General features: G+C 45.8%; 1 protein-coding gene across 3 annotated transcripts; it reads right to left on the bottom strand.

Annotated features, from left to right (window-relative positions):
• Positions 1-350: 350 nt before the first annotated feature.
• Positions 351-24,825, bottom strand: NR1D2 (nuclear receptor subfamily 1 group D member 2). Of its 3 annotated transcripts, none has more exons than XM_056335776.1 (8): positions 24,520-24,825; positions 21,019-21,279; positions 18,951-19,039; positions 17,854-17,998; positions 15,489-16,108; positions 11,883-12,068; positions 7,836-8,046; positions 351-3,411 (listed from the first exon to the last, which is right to left on the bottom strand). In XM_056335776.1, the coding sequence occupies exons 1-8, from the start codon at positions 24,533-24,535 to the stop codon at positions 3,215-3,217; spliced, it is 1,725 nt and encodes a 574-aa protein (XP_056191751.1). In that variant the 5' UTR covers positions 24,536-24,825; the 3' UTR covers positions 351-3,214. The 3 variants fall into 3 exon arrangements, with proteins under 3 accessions (XP_056191751.1, XP_056191749.1, XP_056191750.1); XM_056335774.1 differs by lacking the exon at positions 24,520-24,825 and adding an exon at positions 24,161-24,344; XM_056335775.1 differs by lacking the exon at positions 24,520-24,825 and having other exon boundaries at positions 21,019-23,363.
• Positions 24,826-25,045: the final 220 nt, after the last annotated feature.

Here is a 25,045-nt window from a genome sequence, read left to right as displayed (position 1 = left end):
CTTAAGACTGTCTTCACCAAAACCTAAACCATATTCCTTTTTTCAGTTACAGTTACATTCCTGAAAGCAACGAAGGTGTTTAAAACTATCTATTTTAATGACACTACCCAAAAAGTCCATTAACTGTAGCAAACCAAGCGCATCAGAAACCCCCACCGAACCACCTGGCGAGAGCGCCCAGTACCACGGGCGGGCTGAGACGCCAGCTCCCAGCCACCGCACACCAGCACAGCCCCTGCAGCCCTGCAGCAGCTGATGCTCTCATCCATCACTTCTGTTTTGTTCATCTCAGCATGCTGTCCTCCCCTCCAGATTTTGTACAGAAAAATGCAAAGAACACAGAAACACAGTTTAGCTTGCTGACATAATGCCCATATTTAATCTTTTAAAACAAGAACAAAATCAAGAATAAAATCAAGAATAAAAATTTCATTTAAGTCATACAGTACACTAATCTTTCAGCGATGACCCAGTCTACAGTACTCAAATGTCTGGCATGAAGTCTATTATCTCAGCGTTTAACAAGTGTATAACCAGTGACACAGTAAAAGAAGAGCTCACAATACACAGCTAACACAATGAGTTCAGATTTTCTTCCAAGAGTCCAGCTAGGGTTTGTAATACGTGGGTCACTTTTGAACCGTACTTTAATCAACTTTTTTGTTCAGTCAATCCGTTTGGGGCTTTTTTTTTCTGTTATATGAGTTTTTCCATTATGTACAGGAAGATTATTTCAAATGAAATTGCACAAGTTACAATATCTATCTATAGGCATACATGGTCAATCTAACTAAAAATTTAATAAGCAGTAATTACTCAGTCCTGGTTATACATTCCTAAAGGCTTAATAATACAGTTTTAAGAAGGAAAAAAAAAAATAAAAATCAAACCAAACCAAAACACAACAAAACACAGTTGTAGGGTGGCAATCTCTGCAAGAAGCCTCCTTCCCTTCCAAAACAACCAAGGGTTAACTGTACTTTCCACATTTGAAATGGGGTCTACAAAGAAGTCATTCCAGCCCCTAAATAATACAAAACGTGACTGTGTCCTTTCTAAAGTCTGAATGGTTCAATGCATAATTCAGTGAAGCTCTCAAACAAATAATACTGGTAGGATGCAGACTGTTAACAGAAATTAGGACAATATGCCCCGACAGCACATTTGGATGGCAAAACTGTACGTTAAGGGGCCATTATCCAGTGGTTAAAGTAGCTCAAAGCAGGAGGACAGCTCTCCCTGCAGCAGCTGTGGAGGAAAGGGTGGGCTCTTCTGCTCCTCAACCAAGGCTAAAGGTGAATTTTCCCCAGCTCTTACTCAAGCATCTGCCCCCTTCTGCTCCTGGCCCCCCGGCCAGCACTCCCTACCGCTTTCCGAGGGGAAATTCCCAGCGCCGAGGTGACCGGAGCTGTGGCAGGGTGCAAGCCTCCCCTGCCCTGCCCAGCTGGCAGTGCTCAGGGGCAGGCACCAGGGCTCCGTCCGCTCACTGCTGCGCCAGAGCCATGGCTGCACGGCCAGGAGCAGCGATGCGGCCCGGTGGCTTTCTGGCTCCTCAGCTACCGCGTACAGCTAAATGCGGTAACAAACGGAGTCAGCGCTAGAGACTCAGAGGGCTACCTCCCAGGAAAGCTAACTAAACACAAGGGTAATGGAGCATCTTCTTCCCACATAAGCAAAACATAAACATAACTAACTAACAAAACTGCTTTGACTTTTTTTATCTCTCTTTTCTGATGCCAGGCCCTGCTACAAATGGAGAAAACCCATAGAAAGCTGCTTTTCTAGATGGAAAAGCAGCAGAATCTTAAGCCTTAAGGATCTGCTTTGTAATTTGCTACTGGCATAAACAACAAAAAATGTCCCATTTGTTTGGTTTTTGTGGTGTTGTTTTTTTAAGAAAAAAAATCCAGACCATCCAGTGCACCTTCTCTGCGCATACACACACACGCACATGCACCGATGGAGAGCTCCAGAAGAACAGGCATGGGAACCACAAAGCCCAAATTGTGAAAAGACATGGGGAATCTCACATTTCTGTTTTCAATTCTCATTTAGCAATGAAGCAGCGAGATGATGTATTGCAAGAAATAAACTGTCACAGAACACACATACACCCAAACGCAACCATGGATACATTTTTCCCATTATTTTTCTTTTTCCTGATAGATGCTGTTATTTATCAGATAGTTTCTTTCTGGCTGTGCTGAAGTTTCTGAAGAGCATCTGGTGCTTCTTTAACCTTTACCAGAACGTAAGAACCTCAGTGGCAGCAGACAATCAATTCTATTAGTGCCACAACCAACCATGTCCACCTGAGATTCTCTACGAACCCCTTCTAGAAGTTGAATCTGACCCTGCCCCTTTGGTGCCACTCTGGTGGGGTTTTTAAATTAACAAACACAGCATATTAATGCAAATTTGATGTTTTCTAAAAATTAGAAATGCTCATATAATTAGTTCAGCAATATGCAAAGTGCATCTATTTGGTTCTTTCCATAGATCACCTTCTCTTGTAAGTTTAAATTCCTTCACAGTTTAAAATATTGTGAAGAAATTATATGTATACTTTATGTATAGAACTATTTATATACATACACATATATACACACAACTCTGTACTTTATATAGCCATAAACACTCATTACTTAACTATTTATATTATATACACATGGCATGAACACACGCTCAGTGAAGAGTTGGTGCAAGCTGAAATCATTCCATTGGGTTTAATGGAATAACAACAGTGAAACCATGAGTGAGTTATCAAGAGACACAGACATACATCTATTAGATACGTGAAAGACCAATTAAATCAGCTCTTCCATTTTCCCATTAGCACAGGATTGTTCCCACCCCATTCCATGCTCCATATGCATATACACAGCTATTTTGTGTTCCGTTTACATGAGAGGGCAGCAGTGGTTCTTTTTCCTAAATGAAGGAACAGTCCATATTTATTCAGGCTCATCACAACCTCTTCTGCAGCAGTGCAGCACAGCTGGGTCTGGAGGTCTTGGAGGACTCCAAACACTGTGCTGCCGTTAGCTGAAAGCACCTGCTGAAGCGTTATTGCATGGTTATGGAACAGCTATCAATTGTTCACAGTCTGTGAACTCTCTCTCTCTCCAACAAGTGGTACAACTGTATAAATACATATTTTAGCACAAAACAGTTTAACACCAGGCAAGTCCAAGTCCAAATGAGATCTAAAGGCCTATGGGTGAACTTTAAAGGCCAAGAGTTCTTCAGAGTGCATGTTGTTTAAGGAACGCAAGTCAGGTAATTTCAAAAGAAGTTTTGTGAAAATAGAGGCTTCATTTGGGTGATTTTTCATGATTAAGGTCCTTAATGCACGGATTAGTGTTTCCTGAAGTGCCTCCACAGAATTGACATTTTCTATTCCGGAGCGATCTAAAGATAAGGGTGGGGGACATGACAAAACACACAAACAGAACAAAAGAACGAGAGGGGTAGGGAGGGGGGGAGAAGAAAGAAAAAAAAAAAAAAGAAAAAAAAAGCTGAACAGATGTACTTTGCAACATAAAGCCGCTAGAAAAATCACTCATTGATGTAACAAGCACAAGAAAAATTAAAATATTTATGCTAGAAATTTCAAACCCACATATCAAAAGTCTTTCAAACATTATTTAGCATCAGCTTTGCAAAGTGTTAAGCTCGTGCCAAACTGGCAGCATTCAAACACCTTTTCTGTAATCACTTACCCACGTTTCCAGAAAAGGACAGGTTGAAGCACACACTTAAGTATTTTGCTGAATCACAACTTGCAACACAAGGAGAGAGATAGGGCACACAGAAATAAGAATTTCAAACATTTCTCAAGGCTGGACACAGAACCCTAAACTTAAACTGGAGGTTCATGTTTGAGGAGGAAATCCCACTCCGGGCCAGCCACACTTGTATCTGCACAGTGGGAGCCCCAGGGGCTAAGGGAGTATAAGCCCTGACACGACTGAGCACTATTTCTGAGCGTGTTCTGAAGCACTTACAAAATGAAACACAATGCACCCAAAAATTCCCAACTGAGGAAGAGAAGCAGAATTTCAACATCAAGAAAAATATTATGCTTTGACATACCGCATTCGCCCCACACCCGGAAGCATCTCTTTCAAGAGAGCTGTATTTAAGAACATTCCTGTTGTCCTTAGGTGGAACATAAGCAAGCAGCTTAAAAGGATGAATTTTTAAGCACAACATCTCACCTAATAACCATGCACAGTAGCTGGTTTTTTCCAAGCTGTAGCCTCTCTTCTTAAACACTATGTAAATTCAGCAGGGCACATACATACACGAGTGACGGACACGAACAGAAATGTGCTTTGATGTGTGCATGTACTTAAGCACTTTGCAGAACTGGGACACGGAATGACAACAGCTTTCTGGAGTAACACTGAGTCACATCACAGAGTCAGAGGGGGAATCCGTCCCTTATGCTGCCAGTGTCAATCCAATTTGACTTCTCAGGTGAAAAGCCTAGGAAGTCCTCCTGGACTGTTCAGTGCAGTTCCCTACTGCTATGGGGCAAAATTATGACATAATTCACTTAAGGATCCATTTTGAAGCAGTTAACGTGTTTAGTTCCTTTAGATTGTTCCAGAACCACCTCCTCTAACGATCGGGAACTTCGATTAATATCAAATTATGTTTATTAGCACATACTCCAGTCTTCTGTGAAGATTGTCCATTAGGTTTGATAGCTGTTCTCCAAGATGGCACAAGTGAAGAGATGCCTCCCCACCTTTATTTGTGAAGATATCTATCTCACTTGCCCTCCTGCTTTACAGAGCCTTTAGGTTTGCTCTATCCTGAGCAGGGATGATGACATTTGCACAGAATATGCCAGCTGAGGTTTCTCAAGAGCTCTGTACAATACTGCCTTGCCTCTGAAGGCAGAAGAATGCAGTCCAGTCTTCCCTGGCTGCCTCGGGTGAGTTACTGGAGTCTCTTCTCTTGGATTAGTCCAAGTCTTTCCCCTCTTAGTCTACTTCCAGTTGCTTCCAGTGGCCAGCAGTTTTTGCTAGTACTACCCCAATAAGACAGAATAATAGCGGGTGTGTATTTTATATTCTTCTACAAAACATCACCTTCAGTTAAGTCTTCACTTGGTCTCTATAGACCTGCACGAACCACATTCATACAGCTTTGCTTCCACCTTGCTTCTTCCTTCATCAGTGCCTATGACCCATCTTGCCACCATCCCTCCATCTTCAACACATCCAGCTAACCGAAGCCAGAGGTGAAACATTCTTTTACTTTGTGAATGTAATTCCTCAGCACCACCAGAAACACTCCCACATTCTCACTGTATAGCCCTGCTTTTTCTTTCTTTGCCATATGACACCACAACAAGATGTACACAGTTACACTCATTCCTTGCTACTACCCCTGCACATTCTAAACATCCCTCCTAAGAATGGTTATTTGTCCAGTGTTATGTGGAATTGTTTCTGACAAGTGTTCCCCCACTAGCACTGTTTAGAGACAAATACTGCTTTTCTTTTTCCACAGGCGTTTTTAAATTTTAAGCAACTGAAAGTCCTTTAAAAAGATTCTTAACTAGTGCAGCATGGTATTTTATATTCTGGATCACTTCATTAGGATTCAGTAGTCACACACTGTGGTGTCTGCTTCTGGAACCGATGTAAATCTTCACTACTCCTTCCTTTCAGTCTCCTCTTCAATAGCATTCATTCCAAGGTGAAGAAGTCTTAATGGCCTTGTTCTTCCACCTTCACTTCTTCCAGTTAGGGCATCTTTTGCCTTTGTCTGCATCTCCACTCTCTCAGATGGTGTTCCTCAACTCTTCCTCCTTCTCTAACTGAGTTCCGCTTCCACCTGGGAAATGACTCTCTGGGTCACACTCCTCCTTGAGGGGTGGGGTGCAGGTGATCTGCTTCCAAGATCTGTTAATCAACAGGCAGCCACAATCCTTCAGTTCTGCAGGCACCTTCGCTTCCTGGCAAGCCCTTACACTGCAAGCATCTTCCCCAGGAGCTCTGCTGGGGGTCCTTCTGTTCTTCTTGGGTACCGCTCAAGCGTGAAGCTTGCTGGCTTACTTGTGCAAGTAACAGCTGCAGTATTTCAGTTCAGTTGCAAGTTACAGAGTGAAGTTCATCTGAAAATTGCTGGACTTACAGTGACCGCCAAGGTTACTGTTGTGTCTGGAACACAGTACAAATGCAACTTTGGGCCCAAACGTTAAAAGATTTATGAAATTGCACTTTATAAAACCCTAGAAGTATTTTGTGAAGATGTCCGGGAAGGCTGTGATCAGATGCAGATCAGATCACATGGTAGCAAAGACAGGTAGCAATAATGTCCAAAGCTATGATCTGAAAAATCCTCAGCAGCTCCAAGTCTGAATACCAAACACTTCTCTTTTTGTCCTGTTGCATGGCTCTGACACTACGTGCTGTACAGTTACATACCATCCCCAGGGCTAAGCCCTACTGGGAGCTAGCAACAGCACGGAGCAGCACCTAAAAGGCTGGGGAGGGGGGGAGGCGGTGGCATTGTGCTAGAAGCACATTTAACAAAACAGATACAGCCACTAACATTCAAAACAGGTGGCACAGACTGTGATATTCTAGGGCCCAAGAGCTGAGCGAGAAAGCAAGGAGAGCGGCTGTAGCCTAGTTATGACTGCACAAGGAAGAGGCCTGGTTCTCAGTCCTTATTTTAACGGTTATCTACAGTTCTCATCAATTTAGTTTTTGAAAGATAAAATTTGTAGAACTGAGTCTGGAAAAGCAACTAAAATCCCAGGTTTCTCTCTGCTACCTGAAAATTTTCACTAACAGACTGCAGTGCCATGCTTCCTTCATGCTGCCATTTGTTCTGGCTTTTGAAGCTGGCAGTCTCTGTACCACCCTCTGCTCATTACCACTGCTTGCCAGCCGAAGAGGCTACCTACAGCTGCCCCATCACATTTCAGTAAGGCCATGCACAAAGCCATTAGACTGAACTGTCCTACCTTGTTTACAGAGGCTTCACCTCCCTGGTAAGAAAGATGTAGGTCTAAACCACTTATGTGGAAGAGATGCACTGGTTCAAGAAGTGAGTGGCCCCCAAATGCCGGCTTGTTGTATAAGCAGGCACTGCTAGCATTTGTGCTAGCCACCTTTAGAGAGCTCCTTACCCAGCAAGCAGGGATTCTGCATCTTGTATTCCAGGCATTATATGCAGAGCTAATGTGCCTAATTTGAGGCTTTAGATAATACTACAGAAGTAGGTGCTTAATCCTTCTTTGAATCTGGGCCAGGGTGTTCTGTGTATCCAGGGACTGAAACAAGATACGAGGCTGGTGAAGATGTTAGTGGATTGGCAGACCTTTAGCAGTAAGAAGTCACGATGCAGATGAATAGGGCTTTCTTGCTGACATAGGCAGAGATCAAACTGTTGGATTTAGACTTGAGTAAGACACGCAACAGACTTCAATGACAATACTTGGAAGTAAAAATACCACCTTATCCCAAGACTTAGGCTGTGCAAATCAGGAGTAATTTCATTGATGCTGTCCTGTGAAACTTAGATGAGTCAGACAAACAGCTTCTAAACAGCTATTGGGCAGCTATGAGATATATTTTTGCATTCTATAGAAAGTAGTAGGAAAATAAAAACCATTGTCACATTTTTCCAAAAGGCGGCATTAGAAAAAGCAGGTATGTAAAACAAGTAAATTACAGGCTGCTAGTAGCTTAAGACCTACTAAATTGCACTTCGACACGAAATAATAGGGTATACATTTTACAGAAATCTTTTCGTACAGAGCTATATTCAAACTTTGGCAAAGCTGCAAGTTAACTTTCTGTTCTTACCGGCAGATACCAGGACAACCGCTGTAAACAAACTCATTTCCTCATCACTAAGTTGCAGGGCATTTAGTTTCTCACTAAATTCAAACATTGAGTTGAGCAGATCACCAGCTCCCATTGAATGCAAGTCGTCCACACTGTACTTCTTTCCACTCAGGAAGGTGACGGTACGTTCCTTTGCATCAAACAAAGATGCAAACCGTACCATTAAAACCTGGTGAAAGAAAACAAAACAAAACCAAACCAGGTTAATATAGGTGGATTTCTAGAAAGGCCAAAGAAACAAGTTAACCCTTTTAATGTCATTCAAACTGTCTCATTAACCACTGCACAAACATTCTATACAGAAACTGTCAGCATGCTACCGAGCTGTAAAAATCAGTGCAAGCTCTGGCCCAGTAGCTGGAGAAACAAACAAGTGAAAAAGGTAGTGAGTGGATGCAGGGGAGGGGCTACCGCACATGAAAAGGAAGAAAATTAAAATTTAAGCCTCAGACAGCCTGAGCCACAAAGACAATGCCATTCATAAATATGCCAGTAAGACAACTTGTTTAAGCCACTGAACAGCCAAAGGCATACAGAGCATTAAAAGAAACGTTTTCTTGGCCGCACTTGCGAAGAGCAAAAAGAAGGTATTGAACCAGATTCTCACTTGGCATCAACTGGAGCAGCTCCATTGGAACAATGCGGACTTACGCCACCTGATGATGCGGCCCTTTAGGCATTCCCTGGGAAAGTACCATGCCACATCTCTATACCCACAGGAATGTTAATGAGCTCTGGTAGAAAGGAGCCACGTGTACAGCCTCCAAAAGGCTAGAGAAGCAGGGCTTGGAACCACACCTGGTCTGTAGCTGCAGCTGGGAATACCCCTTTGGTATAAGCACCTGGGCTGGAGCAGTTGACATGTACTGAACTTACCCCTCTGGGCTGAAATTTCTCCTGTGGCTTCTCAGTCGTACTGTGAAATGTTTCCCTCTGGAATGGCTTGTAAAGTTTCATTTGCTCATGTTCAACAACCTGATTTACATTTTCAAGGTTTAAGTTGCACAGAACAGCCTTCTTATTTGGAGAAAATTAACCAACTGGCATTGGTTAGAACTTCAGACTTGCTGTAATCTCTTCGTGTGACAGTCAGCTCTTCCCACTTACCCTACATAACTCCATTAATTTAAATGTTTACTACAGATGAGAGGAGAACCAGATTTTCTGCAAAGACTAGTGCCTTTGACAAGCTTAATAAAGGAGGGTTCAAGAAAAAAAATGAAAACGTTTGAGAATTCAAACACCACTCATGCATGTTACAATGACTTGCTTGTAAGTTTTAACAGCCAAATGGCACGCAGCGATCTCGATGGACACATGAGCACTATGTATTATTCACCTTTGTCAGCCAAGCTGTATGCCCTTTCACTACATCTACAGAGTGCAGAAACCTAGGTGCAGAAGCCCTCAGAACACAACAAAAAGAGAAAGGGCAGACACACAAAGCTGAACTCATGCATTAGCACAGACCCACCAGGTACTCAACAACCTTTCACTTCAAAATAGCATTCCCCTTACAGAACTGGGCTTTAGAAACATGAACTTACATAACGAACAACCAGTATGAATGCTGGTATTCAAAACTGAAGCCCATGAAGCTGTGTTGACTTATGCTAAGGTAAAGACCTTGCCTATAGATTTCAACGTCACCATTCTAACCCATGGAAGAACAGTTTAGACTATGGCATAGCACATGACTGATTCATCCCATTTCACTTCAAGCCAGACTCCTATTTGTGCATGCTGAGGATATACCTGATCAACCCTGCCACCCGATCAGAGCAATAGAAACACATAAAAACCTCCACAGAGGCAACCGCTTGCTCACTTCCCTACCACCTGCACCCAAATAACCAAGTTCGTGAGTCTGTGGAGAGACTGAGCCACTACCCCAACGAATCCAAGGGCTTTGTTAGCTCTACCATCAACTATATTTGGACTGGGGGCTTGTGGAGGTGGGGAAGGACCTGCTCAAATCCAGGAGTTCTTTATTTTAGGCTCACTGCTGTTTCTGAGCTGGCTCCCATAAAAGCCACGTAAATGCCACCACAATATACCGAGCGCCCCAATACTCCCAGTTCCAAGAAGACTTTTTACCTCACATGAGTGTGAATATATAGAGCTATGCTGCTGCTTCACCAACATTGTCTCCATGCATCTTCTTACCCCCAGACAAGCACTCCTTCAATATGAGCTGCTGGTAAGCACAGTTTCAAGACAGCCACACACTGGTGCCCAAGGGAGCCGTAACAGGCTCGGAGGTAGTACTTTTACCGAGGTTCTTCTATTAACAGGTGGATGTTGGGATATCCTAATTCAGTTATCCAGAAGACAGAAATGACCTTGTATACATCAGCTTTTCAAGATGCTTTTGCCTCTATTGCAATCATTTCATTAATACTACTGGGGGGGGGGGGGTGTCCCCCCACTGCTCTCCAACATTTTTTATTGGTTCTTTTCTGTTATTAAAATGCCACACAGGCCTTTAACTACAGGTAGAAGCTCACTAACCCAAATCATTAATGTTTCTTATTTATAAGTGAATAGGGATAAGCACGCAGCCACACATTATTATTGATTTCCCTGGATATAGAAACCTCCTTATCAGCAGTGCTTGTAACTGGCAAAAAGGCATACCAACAAAGCTTGAGAAAAGCCTGAAGTGAAGAAAGGCCAAGCCAAAACATTTTACTTGCAAAACATGAATGTCTGGCTTTACATTATAGGAACAGTTCAAGGTGGTTTTTCCACTCTCCTTGAGGGCACTGGACAGTATACCACTTTGCAGAGGAAGGAACCAACATTTTTGTGTAATGTGAACAGCAATGTAAGAGGCTGTAGCTAAAGAAGTGAAAATACAGCCCTTAAGTTACCAAAGTTGTAGATGAATATCAAAAGGTCAAGAATAACAGCAAAAAAAATACATGACAGCAAAATGGAAGAAACAAAGAAAACTGTCATGCTCCAGACACCAAGTCTTCCAGTACAACTTGTGCCTTTCAACCCAACAATTACACATTTTAGAACCAGGCTGTATAAATGCAGATAAAAGACCCGAAACATTACACAAGACATGTCAGGTAAATATGAAATCCAGCACCCTCTTCAATAAGAATAAATCAAACAAGAGCAAAAGTATTGCCAACCCTGCCCTCCCCAGAAAAGCACAGTAACATTGAATACTTGAGACTTCAGCTCCTCTGGCCTTCTATGTTTAAACTTCACACTTGAATACTTTTAAAATGTGCATGGTCTCCAATAGAGATACAAGAGTCTGGAAGAGCGACTGAAACCTTAAGTAAAGGTCCCCTCTGGTGAAGGTCACTAACAGCACCAAGCTCTCCGGTATCATTTCCAAATTAACACCACTAATCCACATGTGTGTCATGACTGCAAGTGGACCATCAGGGCCCGGTGGGCTTCATCTACAGTACATCAGGCTGCAGCTGGCACACGGTATCTACAGAGCTGCAGCAGCACGGCTAGTTATCAGTGTCACTGCATTGGAGATAGAGACTTCAGCAACCTGCAGCTGCCACCAAAGGCTAGTGGTGACTGGTCGGGATGGATGCTCTGGCTTTGGCAGAAGGACATACAGAGCAATAAACACATTCCTCTACAAAACTGGTACGTCAATAGACAGCTTTCTAAATTACCCACCTTTCTGGATGCAGTATGCTTCTTTCCAGGCTAAGCAAAGGTAGCTATCACAGTACCCGCTGCTACACGAAACCAAGAAACTCCTTAAGAGTTATTTATTAATGCTCAGGGAAGAGGGAAGGGTAGACTGGCTTAGCACTTTTGAGCTGGCTGTACAAGGGACAGCTCAACAAGATCTGACCAAACAGAAGCACTGGACACCATCAGCTTAAGGAAAGCTTAGAGCTAGCATACATGAACAAGCTGGTTTTGCCTGCTATAACCCAGTTTGTTTATTTTTGTTCTTAAGGGGGTCAGACTGATGCAAAGCTTGTCAGGTCCACAATATACACACAGAGGTCTCACCTCAAAGGTCCCAGCCTTCAGAAGATTAACCTGGTCATGTTGGGAGAGATCTCGGAAACCTGGGATGCGCTTGGCAAACTCCACCACTTCCTTCACCGCAGGGGTAAAACTCAGGGAAAACTCTTCCCAGACTTCATGGCCAGACTTGTTTGGGTCCACATGGGGAGTCTTACTCATTGGGCAGACCTGATGTTTACAAAACATACACAAAAAATAACTCTTAAAGACACCCTTCCAAATACTGACAAATACTTCAAAGAACCATGTTTATTCTTCAAGAAAACTTTGCAATAATGATGCACAGAGGAAAAAAAAAAAAAAAAGAATCAGTATTCCTCAGTCAATTCCCAAAGCAACTGGATTTTCCCCCTTCCCTTTAAAACAAAAAACCAGCAAAAAATCCATGGCAATCCATCAGTAATCTGTTTCTAGATTTGCTGACCTTGGAGACTCCAACACTGTTTACAACAAAAGACTTGAGAGAACCCAGGTTATGCTATTCTTCCTTGATCTCAACTCATGCCTGACAACTGGATTTCTCTTGTGTTACCCCTGTAATTTCACAATTAATCATGATTTCACAATCAATCAATTTTAATTCCACAGTCACTTCTACATTAATTCTCATAGATCTTCCTTGCTTTGCAGGCAACTAAAGTGATTCAGTCAAGGTGACAAAGGTACTAACGTCAGAGCAAGGGGCCAAGCCTTGGTTTCCTGAGCCACACATTTACACCCTCATTACTGGGACAACCTTCCTCTCCTATGTGTTTGCTTTTATTTGTATCACTGAAGAAGGACCACCAAGGAACTGGTATTCCAATTTTGCTCAGTCACAAGATGACAAAATGCTCTTTTTTATACAAACATGCAGCAATTTTTTACAGGAACATCTGAATCCACTACAATGAGATCAGACTTATCAGTCAAGGCAGACTGCCAGTGAATTCCTTTTGTAAAACCCAACCAGACACTCTTGAGATACTTTCAGTTCTGCTTTCTAAAATTTACATCTTTTAATGACATTTAAACCTTTTAATATTCACTTCAGCTGTCATCACCAAGGACAAGAATTCCTTTAAGTATTCCTCACAAGTATACTAAATAGTGCAGGTAATCCTGCGTAACGTCAGCAAAGCAAAGAGAAAACAGTGAAATGAATTAGTAATTCCTCAGAGCTATGTTGCTTTTGCAGAGCAACTTGAATCTGATAATTGCCTAGGAATTCTCTGTGTGGAAGGTCCCAAGATTACAAGAATATCTTCAAGAATTACATTACAAGAATATATTATACAGGTACATATATACATGCATGCATGCGTGTGTGTGTGTACTTGGCAACAGCCAGGGAAAACAAGGTGGAGGCAGATACAAATTTCTATGGGTTCCCCCCCCCCCCCGCCCCAAATCCCAGTTTGTAACTGGGCAGTCAATATGCAGAAAGGTCTCCCCTTTCTCTCTCCCCATCAGACAAGGAATGGAATTGTAGATTTCTTGGTTCAGCTGTGAATCACATCACCATTTGGGTGTCTGAGGACAACACCCAAAACCAAATGATTGCATGTGGGGTAGAGGAGGACCCTTTCCATAAACTGAAAATCATGACATATTTTGGCAAAAGGAAATGTTTAGGCACACAACTAGAAGCATGGCAGAAACCAATCACTGCTCTATCTATGATATTGCAACAGTTCACATATGCATTGTTAAAAATACAGCACTCCAAAAAATAAGGAATCTCTGGTTCAGCACCCCACTCTAAACGGGACACAGCACCTCAACTTCTCATCCTAGATTGTTTACCCTAAACCCCCAGCACTGAGTCCCAAAGGGAAACTGCCACTTTCCCCCCACTGTGTATTATGTCCAAGCTGTCTTGAGAGACCTCTTCCCAAGATCATAGGATCACAGAGTATCTCAAGTTGGAAGAGACCCATAAGGACCCATCACTCCCTGGTCCTTGCAGGACTATCTAAAACAAAACCGTACGACCAAAAGCATCATCCAGACACTCCTTGAATGCTGATAGCCACTAGCTCTCTTTAGAGGAACTTCTTCAGGAATGACCTGTTCTGCTTTTCTGGTTGGGGGGTATTGACAAAAAAAACCAAACCCCTGAACATCTGTCTCCACACTGCTTCAGAGCCTAGTGACATTCCCTTATGGCTACCGACTCATTTTAGTCAGATCCTGATCTCATTGACTTCTCGGGAGTGCCAAGAATCTGTTGTAGTGACTTCACATACTTTCCCTGCAAGGAATAAAGGTTGGGAGTTACTACTATTTGTCATGGTATAGTGCCCAGAGTCTGCAATTAAGGTCAGAGCCTGCTAGGGATGGCATGGTTCACATATGCAGTAGCTGAAGGAGGAGGGAGAAAAAAAACAAACCCCAAACAAAAAAAAATTTAAAAAAAAAAAATCCAGCATCAAAATAAATAGCCTTCATGTGGATACTTTCAGGGGTCTTCAAGAACCTATGAAGAATCTGTACAAACTATGAGGAAGAAAAACACCAGCAGCTCCAAGTACACCAGAAAGGTCAGAGGCTTGTGCTTCTCGACAGGAGCACAGGATGAGAATGAGGATGTTATGTTCTCTCATCCCAGGCGGTTCCAGTGATAAAGAGAAGGACAATCTATTTTAAGGGGCTTACAGAACCGGTTGCCTGAATGGCAGAGGAACAGCAGGTGCAAGGCAAATGGGAGGGACCTGTTAAGGGGAAAAAAAAAAAAAAAGAAAACAAAAAAACCCAACCACAAACCAACCCAACCCAGAACCCACATGCAAGAAAACAGGAAGCATCCTTTTTAAGAATTCAGTGAGAAAATGCTCTAGCAAAGTCATCCAAGTTACCAAGAAGTGTGTTTAGAGCCTCACTTGTGTAAGTACTACAGAAAAGACCTTGAACTTCTCTCAAGTGGTTTAGCTGTGCATCTTCCTCCTGCCTCTGTTCCAATCTGAACACGTTCTAGGGGAGAAGGATGCATAGCCTGGGGGTGCCATTGAGCCTGTATTTTACATTGCCTGTAACAGAACCACCCTATCCCCATAAAAACCAAACAAAACAAAAACAAAAAACAAAACAAAGCTTACCCAGCAAGACAGGTTTTAGAACACACTAATAAGGCATGCAGACTGGTTTAAAATCCTAGCCCTGAGGTGCCACCCCAGACATTTGCTCTAAATACCTTTAAGGAAAATACAGCATATCCAACTGTGTAGTCTATTTTAAAGTGAAGTCTTCAAGAGGATTGAGTAAAGAAAGGAATTTATAAACTCCTAACATCTATTTTCTTTTTTAACTCAAGCCAGTTAAAAAGCCCGTGAGTTTGTTCTCTTCAACCAATGTTCTTTGACACTAGCCTACTTTGTTTACTAAATACCAAGCCAAGAAACTCCATCACTTACACGATTTCAAATCCTCAGCGCAACCTGAGCCACTATTCTCCTTCATCACGACCCGTGCTATCAAACTTGTGTCACTATTTTAAGTTTCAGCGTTGCGCCAACTGTGTGCAGCTTCACTGACTAAAGAGGCACAGCTGGATCACACCCATCACTAAGACTTTCACCAAGTAAAATTAAACAATGAATATCAATATACCAGATGCATTCTTCCTCCAGTGCTGCAAGAATAAGTGGCATTCTTGTTTGGAGAAAAGCCGTCTTCTGGGATCCTATCACACAGCTGCTGAGTATAACCACTCGTGAAGTTCATACAGTGGCCGTTTGTAAAACACATGGTGTGCCCACTTGGATAATGCACTGCGCTTCTCCCTTTGTACTGTCCACCAGCAAGGTGCTGCTCACTTTCAGGGTACTGAGGACCACCGAGCCCACTAACACAGTGCTCGCTGCTCAAGATGTACTGCTCAGTGTTCTTTGACACTCTCTCCCCAGTCTGGGACTGCATCATCTCTGCTGGGTTTTGGGACTGTTCTTGGTTGTACATGAAAGTGTCTTTGTGGGCCCTAGTGACCATACCAATCACTTCTTCCTTAGCCATGTCAGTGCCAGGAGGGGGAGAAGGGCTTTTGATGGTCTCCCGCTCTTGTTTGGGCTTGGAGGAAAGGTCTTCTTGAGGTGCTTGATCTTGAAGTTCTGTTAATGCTTCATTGGGTAAGTGACCGCTGAACTGACTGTTCATCATAGTTTTCATGGCACTCTGCATTTCAATCAGCATCCTCTGTTTTTCACGTTTGGGAATGCGACCAAATCGAACAGCTACCAAGGTGGAGAAATGAAAAGCGGTGGGAAGAAAAAGAAAAACAGTCAATCCTGAAAGCGGTCGCACGCGCACACACACAGAATACACATTGCTACCAAAAATCTTGCCTTTTAACAGAATACTAATGCTCTCACCAATACTACAGCAGGGGTATTACAGTGAAATCAAGGAACAAACTGGGCATAGGATAGGCGTGAGATATGAAACGTATGCTGTTGTTCACAGTACACAGTCTCTAAAGCCTTTTCCCCTTCTGCTACAAACCTGGCCATGGACTATACCAGGGGTCCTCACATTTTTTAACCAGGGGGCCGGCACGTGGATGCAGTGGCAGGCAGTCATCTGCGGCTGCTTGGTTTCCCCCCCCAACCCCCGGCAGAGGCGGGGGGGGGGGGGGGGGGGGGGGGGGGCGGGGGCGTCTGTCAATACCTGGGGCTGGATTGAGGACCCTGGGGGGCCGTATCCAGCCTGCGGGCCGTAGTTTGAGGACCCCTGGACTATACACACAGGTGAATTAGTTAATTGTCGGGTTTTAAGATTGGATCAATTAAATCAGTTCAACTTTGTGAACTGACAATTAGCTGAATATAAACATGGTTCATATCATACTTGAATAGAAGTCCTACACAACAGCTCCTCATGGACCTATTATATAACCTGGCAAAACGGTTAAGAGAATCAATGCTGAATGCAGCTTACCTTGGCAAATTTTCCTGATAACTTTGCCTCGACAAGGACATTTTCTGCTGGCAAAGGGATGGGCATCATTGCGGCTGTAGCGCTTCTGATCCTGTCCTAGGGAATCTACAACTACCTCTACTACCCTGTTCAACCACAGCCTTACAAGGGCTTATAACCAGTTTCGACTGATGTAATTACGTTCATGCAGTAGCCCATCATTAATGTAACTAAGTCTGTTTCATTAAAGCAGGTGTAACCTTATGCACAAACAAGCGCCTAGGGGATGAAATAACTCCTATGCATGACAAGAACTCGGAACAATTATTTAAAATAAGTTTTAACACTCCACCCACTAAATTATTAACAGCCCCGGATTCCTAGTTATTGTGAAATAAACACCCAGAGAAAATTAAAAAGTGAAACAGAAGGAAGAGTTCTGGTTTGTGACAGTAAGTCGCAGCAGACTGATGAACTATACCTTCAGCATTACATTTTTAAAAAGTCACCAAGGAGTGGACAGCCAGCAAGGTGGACAGAGACACAGCTCAACATTACCCTTTCCTCCCTGCCTTCCCTCTCCTTCCAAGAAAAGAAAAGGAGGCAGATATATCCTCACCCCATGCACCCAAACCTAACTGTTTACGCTCTATAATGATTAGTCTAAGGCTATCGGCTTGAGCAGAATTCCATTTCATTGAAAAAGCAACAGTTACAAAACAAAGGAGAAGAGTTTTGTTCCGATTCATGCAGGATACAGCTATAAATATTAACTCATTAAAACAAAACTGAGACTTGTTATAACCATTCCTCTAAGAGACCACTGCAGTGCCTCCCGCTGCATTAGCCTCCAGAGACGGACAGCTCTGTGGCCAGTATTACATTACCAGTTCAGAAGAGTCACAGAGCTAGAAGGCAAGCTGATCTAAATGCTCTTGGACAGGGAACCTGTCCCTGACAAAAGGGCTGGCTGCATTTTTTGCCATTAAGACCCTTAGCAATCAGTGTTGAGGTGGGCAGCAGACTTCCTCTCAGAGGATCACTGCTCAGTAGAGGAACATACCATCTCTTGACATCCCAACTGACAGGCATTTTTTGAAACGACACTGCTGGCATCTGTTCCTATTCATTCTCATTATAGAGCAGTTGTTATTCTTCAAGCACTTCTTATACTGGATGTTTTGCTGAATGCTCCTTCTGAAAAAACCCTGCAAACAAACAAGAAACCACAGCAACTATTATTACAGCATATATTATATCCTGCCAAGGTTCACCTCTCTGCAAGCACAGAAAACCCCACTGCATCTCATCAGCTTCTTCAGAGCCATCAGCCCCAAGTGATTTTAAAGAGCTTGCTACTCCTCATGACTTACTTCCCCATTGTGCGTGATCTGTGTATAACGCAAACTAGTTATGATTTCTAATTATAGAAGATGCTAAGTTGTTCCTTGCATAGTCAGCACCTAAGAGCAGAATACCTCCAGTATTATTTCTATCACTGTACTGACAGTTCCTAAGATACACCCTCAATCTCCGGTGACATCAAGTGCAAACATGAAAGTCAAAATCAGATCTTTTGACTTCAATCTCCAGTTTGGCAACAAAACCATTCTGTTGCACCATATGACCTCCAAAGGTGGCTCTTTCACATAACCCTTAAGCCGATAAACTCCTTCACATAAGGTAAGATTTGCAGTGTTACAGTATCAGAAAATACAGCTCTACTGATGCACGAACACCCAAGCACCCAGCTCTGGCTTTCCCTGTGGTAAAGCATTGCTCTTCCAAAGCTGTTTTGCTCTGCGTTCCAGCCCTGGTGACAACTCACACCTACTATCTCTTAATGCAATTAACATTTGCATGTCTTGCGTTACATGGTCCTTACCACCTCTGTCTCCAGTTCTCATTCTCTGCCATGCACTCCAGGTCAGGCAGGATTGGACATGGGGCGAGAACAGAAAGTACTGCAGAGTTCGAAAAATGCTGTGGATTGCTAAGTGGTCTGCCTTTTCCTACAACTTATACATTGTCTGAAATCTATCAGATTTAAGTTTGAACAGAGAAGCGTACCGCTACTTTTTCAGCGGTATCACCCCTTTTCCTCTATGGGGAGAACTCGAGCATTTCACCAGCAGAAGGGTAAGCAGAAATACAGCTCACCTTGCAGCCTTCACAGGCATGAACACCATAATGAAATCCTGAAGCGACATCTCCACAGACTTTACAAAGAAGAACCATGCCATTAAATTCTAGAATCAGAACAGAAAAGTCAGGGATATAGAAAACCGGTGACAACTGCAGGAACATGTTTCCAGCTTTTAAAACCTGGACTGAAAGCAATATACATCAGGTCAGCTCAACATCCAAAATACACAGCAAAGGAACAGACAAGAAGAATGCACAAAACCCCTGAACAGTTCAGAAGGTACCAGTGCAAGGGAGGGGGTAAAAAAATGTGAAGCACTCAACAGAATAGCGAGAAAGCATATATTCACTGGACTTTCAGTCACAGTGGCATTATACTCAACTGTAGAAAAAGAAAGTCTGCTTGCATTTATGCACTTTTAAAAGTAGCATTTAGTTAACTAGGCCACGAAGTTTGGGCTCTATTTTTTTTCTTTCCATCAGGACAAGTAAGCCCTTATAAAGGCTACAGTTTCCCCAACAGAGAATAAGCATCTTTTCTTAAAAACAGAACTACTGGACACTTTATTTTCTTATGCATTGTAAACAAGCCATACACTCTACCTATTTGATGAAAGTTTCAGACTCAGCCACATCTACATATGTACAGACTACTCATTTCAGTGTATATCCAGAATGGCACACTTGCACACCTGAACTTGGAAATACCTTCTCAACACTGTAAATATGCTCATGGTGTGGCTTTTTTTAAGTTTTTGCCCACGTATTTTACTTCAGCTTGTCAACAAGCGTTTTTTGCAAGTCCCAAGTGCTGATCTACCATTGGTTTCACTGAAGTCAATGGGAATTTTACCAGTGACTTCAGTAACCACAAAGTTACCTCAACAGTGAGTAACACAGACAGCTGGAAATACTCCCACAGAATCATATTCTACGAGAAAAGTAGATTATTTGACATTTGGGTTTCATTTATAAAGAGGAACTAAAACTCTTATTTTTTGTAAAGTTTTGAAAAAGAACCAAACCACAAAAATTTTAGTTTGCTCTTTTCTTTTTTTCTTTTTTATTTTTTTTAAACAGAGCTAGTACTGAGCTAAAAATGTTATCTATCTACCTATACATCTGAACAGTTTACAACAGGTTTCATCCTCAGGAACCCCTGCCCTGATACCAAAAACCTAGATGCAAGCAAATTTCTAAGAGGAAGTAAAGGTTCTTACTACAAACTTAAGGTAAGAGCTCTTACAATTTTTTTTAAAAAAAAAACTTTTAAGATAGAACTGTGAGATACTAATTCTAGCTTCATAACAATTCAAAATGATAAAACAATTCTGCCAATAGAAGAATGCAGCCTTCAAAAGACTAGTCTGAATTCCAGCTGTTTGTTGAAACACTCATTCCAGTACCCAGTTTGATTCCTGCCCTTCCAAAACTGTTCAAATGTAGTTCTTTATCGTTGATCTTCTCTGATTACCAAAAAAAAGTGCAAGAAAACAGCTGGAGCTGGATTGTTACATGCATTTTAAAATGCTATCCTTTAGTTCCCGCTTATGAATACTTCAGTTTTAACATCCACAAATAAAGACTTAGAAACAAAAAGATAAAAATCCCAGCTACAGCTATGTAAATATAATATAATGGTTTTGTTTTGTTTATTTTGTTCCTCAAAGAAATGTGGGGGGACGAAAGGTGGAGGGGTAGGGAAGAGAGTATGAAAAAACAGAGAAACGAGATTTGCAAGACAGCTCCATAAATACTCCTAAAGGCAACTTCTGATTACTATTACCTTTACTTCACTGCATCTTTTTAACCATGTGTTGGATTTTTATGAAGATCAGTTTTCACTAGTGAAAATGTGAAGTAAATCTGGACTGTATTTATGGACTGTTTGAAGTTAACAGCAACGGGACCTCCCCTCTATTAGCATTTGTATGGCAATACCATATGTATTACCACGCATATAATGCAAAAAAATTAAAATGGAGGCTTTGCTACGTGCCTTCGCAGCAAGCCACGCGGAGGACCTGGTTGTAAATATAAAAAGGGGAAAAATGGTGGTTTCAGGAACCGGCACCAAACATACTTGTGACTCCATTATGGCCTTTTGTCAAACCAGCAACACTCGACTGGTTTGTTTTAATAGTCTCCTCCAGCCGATCACTCTTCGGTGCCCCATCAGAGCCCTCGCTGCTCCGGCCGTTGCAGCCACTCTCTGAAGAGGAGCTGTTTGGAGAAGATGGTACAGGAGAAGAGGATGACTGGAAACCGCTGTCTGAGCTCTCGCTGTGACATGAGGCTGGGCTAGATGCCGAGCTTGAAGAGCTGATGTAAGCTATCACACCCCCTAAGGCAAGAAAAAAAGGCAGCACGTAGTGACATAACAAGCAGACATGCACCGCTGCCATGTGAGCCACGCCATGACCCAGCACACCAGACCCAGCCATCACGTGTTCCTGGGCACACTCCTTTCCCTCCCTCGCTTAAGCTTCCTTCTCGCCATTCATTTTCAACGGCTGACCTCCCAGTCTGCCCCATCCCCTTCTCCCATCTTAACAGCCTCCTCTGATCCAAGTCAAGATGAGCCGGCAGAACCAAAAGATGGAGCAACGAGCCATGGTGCTGGCAGGATGGGGCAGTGGGGAAAGGGCACAGGGCAGCCCAGGGAGGGTTTCCCTGGCCACCCTCTGAGCAGAGCTCGCCTGGAGCCACAGCAAAGACAGGATCTTACAGCGCTGTGGAGCCAGAATGCAAACAAGCTAGGTTAGGGACAGAAATAGGGCAGACAGAAAGACTTCATGCAGGCTACGCGCCAAAGGCACAGAAAGGAAGGGCTGGGAGGTGCTCACGATGCAGAAGGGAAGGGGGCAAGGGAAAGAAATAGCGCTGCAGCCTGGTTAGCCTACTGAATGCCATTTGTCCAACTACAAGCCTTTGTAGCATTTCTAGCAGCACCTAAACTCTGACTGCCGGGCTGCTACATGCAAACAGTCTCTGTCCTGCCGCATCGCACAATTTGACACACTTGAGAATCCCTCAGATGAAACAGCTTTTTGCCCTCAGGCAGACCTGGGAGCAGTTCTGGCTTTTCACAGGCTCCTTTTTCTTGCTTGTAAGCCAGAGAAATTGTTTTCACTTTGTTTGACTCCAAGACTCAGCATTTCAAAAGTTAATATAAAAGCATCTGATATTTCATACCAAAATTTCAACAACAAAAGCCTCGCAACTGTTTAAGGAAATTACTCTCTGCATCTTTGCTGTTTTATGCCTGTATTGCTCTGTAGAGTCTCTTCACTCAGAACATTGCAACAAGGAACTCCAAACACCAGTAAGAATTAAAAACTTTTTAAAGGGCTGTGCCCTGGCTTCCTCTGGAGGAAAAAAGCATTGGTGTCTGTCGAGTCCTCTGTCAACTGAGGAGCTGGCATAGCAGATTGGGGCTGTAGCCCCTTAGATCAGCCATGGTCTCCTCACAGCAAAAGGCAGTGGTGTTATACAACCCTGGAAATATCACTGCTTGCAGGTAGGAATTCTGACTTAGAAAATGTCTTCACCTTTATCAGCTATAACAGTCCTCTCAGCATTTCTGCAGCATCTTTACTGGCCCATTTGTTCTTTAACATTTCATTTTTTTCTACCAAGGAAACTCCCACCAGCCCGTTAAGGAGCATGCAGCCGAGGAGTCCCCAGCAGAGCTGCTGCGGAGCAGAAGTCAGACCAAGCGGCTGCACAACATATGCGCTACAACACATACTGCTTCTCACATTCCTGCACACCGGTGCCCCTACACCCCACCACTGCGCTTGTTCCTGCACATTTATTTATTTTTTTTTAAAGAAATCCTCCGTGCAGCATAGCACGCGTTCAGGATCCGTGCTCTGGGGAAAGGAGGATTGCAAGGGGTACATGAGTGCAGCAACAGCATGAGAAAAAGCCATCATCAAACACCCGTGGGCTAGTGTAAGACGCCACCGATTTGACAAAGGTCCTGCAATCCCCTGGCGCCGCACGTGCCTCTGCCAGGTGCCAGGCCAAAGCTCACAGTCCACCTGGTCCACGGGAGGCACGGAGCTCCTCAGCAGGCGCCATCCTTATCTGCAAGGGGCAGAGCAGGGCACGCAGACATGGCCCTGCGGGGAACTCCACGTTTCGCCAGGCTGCCACCTCACCCCGCTATCTCTAAGCTCTGCCTCATAAAAAGAGATGCTCTTTTCCCTCAAATGTAACACCGATGTCATAGGAGGGCATGGAAAGAGTATGTCTGTGGGGGTTTTCACCCCTTGCCTTTTGAAAGGCTGAGGAGCTCCAGAGGGCTGGGCTGCTCCCATACCCTGGGGAGCTCAGCAGTCCTGTCTGTGCCATAGCCAACATCCCTAATATTTTTGTTATTTTAGAAGTTACATCTCCCTACGAACCCTATTTTTGCTCGATCAGCAGCAGCCAGGAGTCAGATCTGGTGCATCTGCTCGAAACAAAGAGCACCGCCATCCCCGCGCACCCACACGCCCCCCGCACCCCACGGGGCACCCCGATGCCCGGCGGGTGAGGCAGCCCCGGCTCCATACACCGGCGGGGCTGCGCTCGGGGGGCCCGGCGGAGGGTGGCACAACCAGCCCTTCTGGCCACGCCGAGCCCGCCGCGGCCGCACGGGGTTCGGAGCCGCGGGCCCCGGGGCTGTGCTGGGGGGCGGGGGGGGGTGCGTACCGCGCCGGTGCTTCACGTACACAGCGACGCAGGGAGCCCTATGGCCGCCGGGGCGGTAAGGGGGCGGTGAGCGGCTACGCGGCTCGTCCGTTCACCGGGCCCCGAGGACGCTGCTGCGGCTGCCGCCGCAGCCGGGGCGCCCCCGGCCGCCCCCGCCGACCAAGGAGGGAGGGGAGCGGGCAGCGGGAGCGGGGCCGGCGCTGCGGCAATGCCCGCCGTCACGCGGCGCCGGGCCGCAGAGGGCCTGCCCTGCCCTGCCCCCGGACGCCCCCTCCCCGTTACACAACGCCACCCCCACGCACCGGGCCGGCCCACGTGCGGGCCCCGCACCCCCGCCGCACGGCGCCGAAGGCCGCCAACTCCCCCCCCCCCACCACCGCCGCCAAACCCCGCGCTCCGCCGCGGCCTACGCGCTGCGGGGGCGGGGCCGCCGGCGCCGCGGGGGCGGGGCCGCCGGCGCCGCAGCGGCGCGGCCCCACGTGTCCCGGGCGCGCCCCGCCGCCGCCGCCCCGAATGTAGGTCACCAAAACAGCGGCCGCCCGCCCGCCTCACGTGTCCGCGCCGCCAGCCGCCCCGCGCCGCCGCCCCGGCACTATTATGCAATCCGCGCGTCACCGCCCCGCACGGCCAATGGGCGCGCACGCCGCGCGGAACGTAAACACAGGGCGCACATGGCTCGCCCGGCGGGTCCATGTGAGGCAGCGCGCGGCCGTCCGGGCCACCGGCGGGGCCGGGGCCGGGCAACGCCGCCGCCCGCCGCGCTCCCCCGCGCCGCGCCGCCCCAGCCGGCCCCGCCCGCACCCCCTCCCCCAGCCCGGCCCGCCACGGCGACCCCGCAGAGCCCCTCCCGCCCGCGGCCCGCCGCGGCCGGCCCGCCGCTTACCCGCGCAGACTTCCATGGCGGCCTCCTCCCGCAGGGGCAGGGGCGGCGCCGCGCTGGGGTCCGCCGGGCTCGGCACAGCTGGGTTGCCCTGGGCTGGGCTCGGCTCCGCTCGGCACGGCTCGGTCGCTCTCTCTCTGCCCAGCTCCGTCCCCGCCGCAGCCCTACATGCGGGCGGGAGGCGGCCGCGCTGTCGCCTGTCAGAGCGGCGGCTGCCCGTCCCCGCCGCGGCACCCTCCCCTTTACAACAAAAGCGATCGGGAGCCGCGCAGAGTGCGGCACCGCCGGCCGGCCGCCCCGCCCCGCCCCGTCCCGCCCCGCCTCCGCCCGCCCCCCTCACCCAGTGACACACTTTCCGCGCCGCCCGGGCCGCGGGCGGGAGCGCTCACGTGCGGCGGGCGCGTGCGGGCGGCGCGCGGGGCGGCGGGGGGCACTGCGGCGGCGGGGGCTGCCCTGGCACGGGCACTGCGGCGCTGGCGCGGGACCTGCCCGCGAGCGGGGTGCGCGCGGAGGACGCCCCCCCCCCCCC

The sequence above is a fragment of the Falco biarmicus genome, chromosome 4, assembly GCF_023638135.1.
Source record: "Falco biarmicus isolate bFalBia1 chromosome 4, bFalBia1.pri, whole genome shotgun sequence".
NCBI classification, from domain to species: domain Eukaryota; kingdom Metazoa; phylum Chordata; class Aves; order Falconiformes; family Falconidae; genus Falco; species Falco biarmicus.
The sequence above is the reverse complement of the archived record's forward strand: the minus strand, read 5'-3'. Positions and strand labels throughout refer to the sequence as shown.